The sequence below is a fragment of the Cynoglossus semilaevis genome, chromosome Z, assembly GCF_000523025.1.
Source record: "Cynoglossus semilaevis isolate Cse_v1.0 chromosome Z, Cse_v1.0, whole genome shotgun sequence".
NCBI classification, from domain to species: domain Eukaryota; kingdom Metazoa; phylum Chordata; class Actinopteri; order Pleuronectiformes; family Cynoglossidae; genus Cynoglossus; species Cynoglossus semilaevis.
In genome coordinates this window covers 20,020,491-20,029,404 of record NC_024328.1, presented here as the reverse complement: position 1 = coordinate 20,029,404, position 8,914 = coordinate 20,020,491, and the positions used below count along the sequence as shown (strand labels likewise).

Genomic DNA, 8,914 nt, shown 5'->3' with positions numbered 1-8,914 from the left:
TGTGTGTATATATATATATATATATATATATATATATATATATATAATATATATTGATTAAAGTGGAACCTTTAGAAACAGAAATAGAGAAACCCTGTTACCAAAACATCAATCTGACATCACCGGGTCAACCAGCCAAACAAATAGACAGTGCAGCTACTGCTAATGGACAATGGTGATTGTATTAATAAGCTGAAGTGCTTCTGTCAATGACTAAAGAGCTTTTTACCCAATTTGTGCAGTAATTTATTCCACATTAACTTTCAGATCGGTGCTAAAATCTACCAAAACAACCTTCATAAATGAGTAATTCCTGAGGGAATTGACTGATTTATGAATGAATGTGGAAGCATGAGTTTAAACAGTGTTTGTTATAGTGAAGCCACGACCATCCCTTTGCCTGCCTATGTCAGTTCTCAAAGCCTCAACCAGGGAGTTGCCATTCTTCAGTATTTGTAGCTGGCAAGTGGCCCCGCCCTGTTGCCATGGAAGTGGACATAAGGCTTGTGTATGCCATTCTTAAGGAGAGTGGTATTTGAGACAAACAGCTAACCTCCCTCGTAAATTATATTACTATAGCTTTTTCAGCAATTTGACAGCAGCCCATTAAGTACCAACATCATAAAAAGTCACGAGGAGTTTAATGAGAGATGTGTTTAACAACAGATAGTGTTGATTTAATAGTAGTGTGTTAGTGAACTGGCTGCTTTGTAAAAAGACTAAAATATAAGGTATAATAAGCATTGGCGCTTTTATAGCATCCATGTCCAGGATGTAAACATGAGATGAAAAGTCTGTTTGTGCAATAGTTCATCAAAAGTAATAAAAACTGTATCTGAATGTTCTCTGTTCTGTTAAGTGTATGACCTGCTGGAGTCTCCAGACTGCCTGCCAGAACTCCTTCAGGGACAGCTGAAGACCAATGGGGAAAATGAGATTTTCCTTCTCTCTTCCTTCAAGCTCCGTAACAAGACTCCAGCATCTTTGTTCAGTATCATCAACCCCAAAGACAATACCAAGTACCTGGACCTTAGTGTGATGAACAAACCAAACAAAAGTGAGTTACCAGGTATTTTACCTGCTACTGTTCTCAGCCTCAGTCAAGTGTCTAACTTCTCCTCCTCTCCCTCCACAGTCAGTGTCCGTTACCAAAGAAGTGATGGCAGATTTGCCACCATCTCTTTCAACCACCCCACCCTGGCCAATGGTCAAGAACACCATGTGATGCTACATGCGAGTGGGCTGCAACGGGGTCCACCTCGACTGAACATCTATATTGAGTGCACACTGGCACACACTGTGGAGGATTTTCCTACTGCGTTAGGGTTGCTGCCGAGCGGCTCCAACAAGGTGGGGCTAAGGACCCTGAAGTCAAATGGACAGGTGAAGAAAAGGTTTTATCACTTTCTGGTGATATGAAAGAAAATAAAGGCACTCATACTGTTCACACTAGGTGCTAATTTGCTTTTTGATCTTTCTGTTTTTATTCTGACAGGACGAGCTGACGGACCTCAAGCTGGTGACTGGGGACACTATAGACAATGTGGCAACTCTCCAGGACTGCAGCGTGGGTCAGGGTCAATCTCTGCAACTGCTGGGTGAGCAAAGATTGACTGAACACACACACACAAATAGTGCCATGTCATGGCCTCTCTGCATATATATATATATATGTGTGTGTGTGTGTGTATATATATATACACACACACACACACATATATATATATATATATGTGTGTGTGTGTGTGTGTATATATATATATATGTATGTATGTATATCATACAGCAGTTTTAGCACACTGGAGACTTTTTCATCAAGATCATTTTGATTCTTGAAATTCTACAGATATCCAGAGAGCAGATCTGTTGCAGAACCAGGTCACCATGCAGGAGTTGAAGAACATGATTGCTGAGATGAAGGAGATATTGAACCAGCAGGTAATGGTTAATTAATTTTCCAAATGGTTGCTTTAAATTAAATTATCTATATGGAAACACACTTTTAAAATTACAGACAGTGATTCAACATAATAGACACTCAGCATCAGATGTTGGAGAACAAAAAACATTGATGAGCATCAGATAGAAGAACAGTTTTTGTTTACGCAGCTGGGAATGTTGTCCAAAGTCAAAAAGTTCTAGGTCAACTTAGATAAACATTATTAATATAACAAAGTAAATGATGATGTTTGACTTCAAATTAAATCCCATGTAAACATACATATATCTTTATGCTGTTTCAGATTAAAGACACAACTTTACTGAGGAACACCATCGTTGAGTGCCTGCCCTGTGGTAAGGGAAATGACAAGCTGTCAACTTATTCAGTGTATTTAAAAGGAGGTGAGTTTTCAACAGTGTGACAATAGATCTGTTCATGTGTAGCCTCAGATCTGGGAGGTAGCCCTACCAACTCTCATCCAAATGGAAGTCCAGATCCAGATCTAGGCCCAAGTCCAGGACGAGACCCAGGACAAGGTCCAGGACAAAATCCAGGACGAGACCCAGGACAAGGTCCAGGACATACTCCAGGACGAGACCCAGGACGAAGTCCAGGAAAGGATCCAGAACATACTCCAGGACAAGATCCAGGACAAGATCCAAAAAAAGGTCAAGAGCCAGTTTCCCCTTCAGAACAGTTTGTCATGCATGCTCAGCCTCAAACCGAGTGTCTCCCAGGAACCTGCTTCAGACAGGACATGTGCATCCGTACAGAGTCAGGGGATCTCCACTGTGCCCCCTGTCCTGATGGCTATACAGGAGATGGAGTTCGCTGTGATGATGTCAATGAGGTGCAGATAATGTTTATTTACAGACATTTTTTGTCTATCTGATAAATAAATACAGTTAAAAAATTGTAGTTCTTATCTGTTCTGTGTGGGTTTTAGTGCCAGTTTAAACCGTGTTACACTGGTGTCCGCTGTGTGAACACTGCCCCTGGTTTCTACTGTGAGAAATGTCCTCTGGGATTCACGGGACCTCTGATTAATGGAGTGGGCGTGTCCTATGCCAAGTCACACAAACAGGTACATCCACAAAAATAACAAAAAATGTTGTGCTGCATTAAGGCCTGATTGTTTATCTGCTGTTCCTGGCAGGTGTGTAAGGATATAGATGAGTGTCAGGATCCACCTGAGAACGGAAGTTGTACGGCCAACTCCCACTGCTACAACACCATGGTCAGACCACTGCATGTTTTTATTATGACTATTGCAGTCTACTTCAGCACATGTCTGACTGTGAACTGTTCTAACCAGGGTTCCTTCTACTGCGGTGAGTGTAAAACTGGCTTCACAGGTGACCAGGTGAAAGGCTGTCATGGTACTAAACTTTGCCCCAACGGTAAAATCAGTCCCTGTCACATCAGCGCTAACTGTGTCATTGAGCGAGACGGCAGCATTGGCTGTTTGGTAAAGAACTGAAAGGATTCTGCAGTTTATATTTCTAATGCTTATATGATGAACGTTAACGCTGTCATGTGTTTGGGTCTGTGTCGTTCAGTGTGGCGTTGGTTGGACGGGAAATGGTTATTTCTGTGGGAAGGACACAGATATCGATGGATATCCAGACGAACATCTCCACTGCAGAGACAGCAGCTGTAGAAAGGTACTTGTCTTTCCCCCATGTCGATGACTCAAACGTGCACCTTATTCACCAAATGTGACACTTGTTTATAGCCATCTGCTGCCACCTATTGGAAGGGTACTTTGTTGCCCTGCCTTTTGCTGGTGCATATGAAGTCAGATATTATGCAGTAAATAAATGAATAAAACAATTTTATGACTAAATAAGCTAAAATGGGTAATTGCTCCGGGCACACCTGATGATCTTGATGAGATTGCAGGACTCTCATGTGGTTGTTTAGTGGTTGGACATCACTGACCCAGAAAACATTTTTCACCTTTTCTCATGTGCTCATTCCTTTTCTGTGTGTTTTTTCTTTGTGTTTTCAGGACAACTGTCTGTATGTACCAAACTCTGGACAGGAGGACGCAGACAGAGATGGTATAGGTGACTCCTGTGATGAGGATGCTGACAATGACGGCATCAGTAATGAGAATGTAGGTGATCATTAATGATGTGTGATCAGGAGGTCACCTGTTCATGAACCATACAGTAAACTCTCGTTCTCTGTGACAGGATAACTGCTGGCTCGTCCCTAACTTTGACCAGAAGAACAGTGATAAGGACCTGCACGGTGATGCATGTGACAACTGCAAAACAATAGACAATCCCTTACAGAAAGATGTAGATAAGGACGGAGTAGGAGATGAATGTGATGAAGACATGGACGGGGACGGTAAGTAGAAGTCTTCGCCTTAGAGATGGCTGCAAATTCATTAACTGAATAAAAATTCAGGTAGAATTCTAAATTTAATATGAAGTCAAGCTGTTGAATGGACCAAACCAAATAGTAGAACATAGATGTGAATGAATGTGAATGGTTGTTTATCTCTATGCAGTATATACCTGTATGATGTAGCGGTGAACTGTCCAGGGTGTAGCCCTTCCTCGTTGGCTGTGGAGATTAGCTCCCCTTGTGACCGTGGGATGGATTTAACTGTAGAAGATGAAGACAATTCAAATTAATCTCATTGATGACTTTCCAAGTTTAAAAACCCAGGATTTTTCAACCCTGGTGTTTGACATTCAAAAACCACAAGGTGGAGCAGAGGATAATGTCGTAGCTTCACTGTAAGAAGGTCGCTCACTATCATCCCAGTTTAAATGGTAGATTTTTGTGTGGATTTTGCATGCCCAACCTGCATCATGTGTGTATAATTTTTCAGCATTGTTATTAGGTTTTCCCACAGTTCAGACCCAAGCAGACTGAAGATTGGTTTAAGCGGTGACTCTATATTGACCATAGCTGTAAATGTGTGTGTGAATTGTTGTTTGTCTCATTATGTGACTGGATGTCATCTGGAATTAGCTCCAGCTCCCCCTGTGGCTCTTAACAGGATAATGTAGTTTGGGATGGATGGCTAATAGTCATTATATGTTTATAGTTTGCTAATTAGAGGGACTTGAAGCTAAAAATGTTACCTTTTGTTATTAGTCGCTGTAGCTAAAAGAATGGCACGGGCATAACGATTAGAGGGTTAGTAACTGGACCATTACTACTTTAATGACATCAATTAGAGGTAATCCAGACCACAGCCTGTCTGGACCAGACAGATCAGAACTGGCAGACTCCACTGGCAAAACTTTTGCCTGGTGAAAACATCCTTCATGCCTTTTATTCTGTCTCCAATTCACATTGCATCCTGTGCCAGTGAGATCATCGGTTTACAGGGAAAAAAAGTCAAGCTTCATTAAAAAAAAAAGACAATATAAATCACTCTGTTATTGTGTTTCCAACTGGAACAATAGAGTTTGTCATTTCAAAATGGAGGATCATTTCTCATTTGTTCCACTGGAAACAGTCTGAACTGTTTTTTTGTGATACTGCCATGTTTACCTTTAAACGCTTACGTGTGCTGCATGTTAAGACTCACCTTGGCTGCAGCTGCTGTTATTCAGTTTGGCACTGCTCCCATACTCTTGATCATTTGGTTATGTCTTTAACTCTCAGGGCCGGATTGCTCAGCGCTTGGTCATGTCTGTCTTCTCTCTCAAAGCATTTTTCCATGGTAAGCTTCTGCCAGGCATTTAAGGCCACTGGAAACTATTTTACCTTCCTCTTACACAAACACTGCCATCTGCTGATGCACTTGACAGACTGTGCTGTTTGCAGTTATGCTTCTCTCCTATATTTTTGATAATGCTTTTTTCACATGGAAATTCAAAATAAAGCACACAAGTGCTTGCGTTTTGTTTTTTTTCTAGGCATTGCGAACATTCATGACAACTGCAAGAAAGTTTTCAACCCTGATCAGAACGACAGGGATTATGACAGAGTGGGAGACGTCTGTGACAGCTGTCCTGATAAGTCCGATCCAAACCAGGTAACACACCAAACATAAAACAAAAAACAAGATTCAGCAGCTGTTCACACAGTGATCAACACAATCTGTGTTTGGTTCCTGCAGTTTGACTCGGACAATGATCTCATAGGTGACAGCTGTGACGACAACACAGACAGGTAGGAGTCTCTCTGTCCACTGTGTATAATGTTGTAATTTATGATTCCTATAATCTATTTATCAGTCACACTTTTGCTTCATTTTCTTTTTAGTGATGGTGATGGCCACCAGGACTCTAAGGACAACTGTCCCTCAGTTATAAACTCTGCTCAGCTGGACACAGATAAGGATGGAGTGGTTAGAAATACAATAATTTAAAAAAAAAAACCCACTTATTCTTATTACACTTCTATAACCCTTTTTAAATTGCATTTCATTTAATTCTCCTTTTCAAGACAGAGCTAGCAAATGCAATAAAATACTACACAACACTAAAGTATAAAATATTGTTAAAAACAATTATTAAATAAAAGCTTCCAAAAGACAACTATTTAAAACATAGCAGCCTCTTAAGACAAATCAGCATGAATAGATGTCTAGGTTTTTTTTTTAAGGTAAATCTTTTGGGAGGTTGTTCCATGTCTATTGTTTCCAACTGAAAATGCACCAAATGTGTTAAACACACTTCTGTTTTATCACTTCCTTTTCTTTTGTAGGGAGATGAATGTGACGAAGATGATGATGGTGATGGAGCAGCGGACGATGATGACAACTGCAGACTCGTCATTAACCCAGACCAGGTGGACTCTGATGGTGAGAGTCATGTATTTATTTGTTGAAGGGGGAACTGCTGTTTTACTGCATTTGTTTACTTTCACAAGATTTACAATTGCTACAGATTCACAGAATCATACAGACTTGTCTGCTCTACTTCTTTCAATTACAGTGTGGAGAGTGTTCTTTAGATTTCATTACTCTCCCTTTTTTTTATCTCATTATAGCCCAGCCTCTAATAATAATAGTTAGCGTAGGTTCTTTTAACATGATGGAATAGTGGTTGTTGCTCTTGCCTTACAGCAGAAAGGTCACCTCAGTAAAATAGTTGTTGTGGTCATCTCTGTATGTGGCCCTTCTATGGGTCACGCCATAAACCACTGGATTGAATACTTTGGGAAGATATACATTCATGGGGGAAATGTGACCTGCAGTGATAGTGCTCAGCTTCTGTTTCAGACAACGGTGTGGGAGACGCCTGTGAAGGAGACTTTGACATGGATAATATCATCGATAAAATTGACCACTGTCCAGAGAACGCTGAGGTCACCCTGACCGACTTCAGAGCCTATCAGACCGTGGTGCTGGACCCACATGGAGATTCTCAGATTGACCCCAACTGGGTCGTCCTCAACCAGGTGAGTAACAGAGCCACCAGTCCAATATAGTCTGAAATACTCCAAATGACTTCAAATGTGGTTTTTAAGTGTATTGTAATTAAATATATGGATTAAGCCTCACACCTTTACACTTAATGTTGTTGTTCTTTTTATCATGTTACGGGCAGCCTGTAGATTAATGGTCGTAGGTTCAAATCTTGCTGTCGTATGTTGAGAAAGCACCACCACTCTCGCTCCACAGGAGTTTCGAAAGGCTATCACTGTAGGAATGAATTGATGGAATTACAACAACTACATTTTTTTAAAGAAAAAATGCAATAATTAATAATGAGCTAAAAATAATCTGAAGAAATGATCGTAATGATTGCTTGCTGGATATCAAGTAAAACTCTTTTGATATGTGAAAGTCATGGACAAGGAGGGGTGTGCCGAGGAGTTCTTTGTTTACAGACTGAAAATGCTGGTCACACCATTTTTTACAGGAATCACTGCAGCCTCGGACTTTAGAATCTGTTGAATATCTGCCCATGTTGTTTGTCAGTTCATTTATTTATCACCTTTAACTTAACCAGATATTCAAATCATTAATAAAACATTGTTTCAGTTTGACCAGAGCCAAGTTTTCAAAATTATTTTTTGTGTTCACAGGGAATGGAAATAGTACAGACCATGAACTCTGACCCTGGCCTTGCTGTTGGTACATACAGAATGCTAAAACATTCTCACCTCATAGTCTGCTTTACTTTTCTCATTTTCTTCAGGACATTCCTTACATGTTTTTCCTCACATATGCAGGTTATGTAGCTTTTAACGGGGTGGATTTCGAAGGAACTTTCCACGTGAACACGGTGATAGACGACGACTATGCCGGCTTCATCTTTGGATATCAGGACTCCTCCTCCTTCTATGTGGTGATGTGGAAACAGACAGAACAGACCTACTGGCAGTCTGCACCCTTCAGAGCTGTGGGTTCTCCAGGGATACAGCTGAAGGTGTGGAGGATTATCGGTCAACACCAGGCTGGACAACAGTGATTACCCATCACTGTCACTTACGACTCTTTTACCTTTGAGTTACAGATGGTGAAATCTCAGACAGGACCTGGTGAGTATCTAAGGAACTCCCTCTGGCACACAGGAGACATCCCAGGACAGGTACGCCTCCTGTGGAAAGACCCCAAGAACATTGGCTGGAAGGACAAGGTTTCATACCGTTGGTTCCTCCAGCACAGGCCTCAGGTTGGATACATCAGGTACAGATGGAAACAGCAGCACACAGACATACCTAACGTCAATGTCACATATCATGTGAAATGACTTACGTCTTTGCCTTGTGTGTGTGTGTGTGTGTGTGTGTGTGTGTGTGTGATCCAGAGCTCGCTTTTTCGAAGGTTCAGACCTGGTGGCAGACACAGGGGTGATTATTGACACTAGTATGAGAGGAGGCCGCCTGGGCGTGTTCTGCTTCTCCCAGGAGAATATCATCTGGTCCGACTTGAAATACCGTTGCAACGGTGAGTGTCTACACATTTGAGGAATGCCAGTCAGCCCCACAAGTTTTCTGCCTCTCTATTAGTCTTTTTTTTATTTTTTCATTTTCAGACACCATTCCTGC

General features: G+C 41.2%; 1 protein-coding gene across 2 annotated transcripts in view; it reads left to right on the top strand.

The window, feature by feature from the left end:
• Positions 1-8,895, top strand: part of thbs4a (thrombospondin 4a) — a 12,249-nt gene extending 3,354 nt beyond the window's left edge. For both annotated transcript variants that reach the window (XM_025053221.1, XM_025053220.1), the window contains 21 exons: positions 860-1,057; positions 1,136-1,383; positions 1,496-1,598; positions 1,847-1,938; positions 2,244-2,295; positions 2,386-2,792; positions 2,889-3,026; positions 3,099-3,179; positions 3,258-3,410; positions 3,502-3,606; positions 3,954-4,061; positions 4,141-4,300; positions 5,830-5,948; positions 6,033-6,085; positions 6,179-6,263; positions 6,623-6,719; positions 7,140-7,318; positions 7,949-7,997; positions 8,096-8,292; positions 8,380-8,552; positions 8,674-8,895. In XM_025053221.1, the coding sequence (XP_024908989.1) occupies positions 860-1,057; positions 1,136-1,383; positions 1,496-1,598; positions 1,847-1,938; positions 2,244-2,295; positions 2,386-2,792; positions 2,889-3,026; positions 3,099-3,179; positions 3,258-3,410; positions 3,502-3,606; positions 3,954-4,061; positions 4,141-4,300; positions 5,830-5,948; positions 6,033-6,085; positions 6,179-6,263; positions 6,623-6,719; positions 7,140-7,318; positions 7,949-7,997; positions 8,096-8,292; positions 8,380-8,552; positions 8,674-8,833 (2,957 nt within the window). In that variant the 3' untranslated portion in view covers positions 8,834-8,895. The remainder of the gene's footprint in view (positions 1-859; positions 1,058-1,135; positions 1,384-1,495; positions 1,599-1,846; positions 1,939-2,243; positions 2,296-2,385; positions 2,793-2,888; positions 3,027-3,098; positions 3,180-3,257; positions 3,411-3,501; positions 3,607-3,953; positions 4,062-4,140; positions 4,301-5,829; positions 5,949-6,032; positions 6,086-6,178; positions 6,264-6,622; positions 6,720-7,139; positions 7,319-7,948; positions 7,998-8,095; positions 8,293-8,379; positions 8,553-8,673) is intronic.
• The last annotated feature ends 19 nt before the right edge of the window (positions 8,896-8,914 follow it).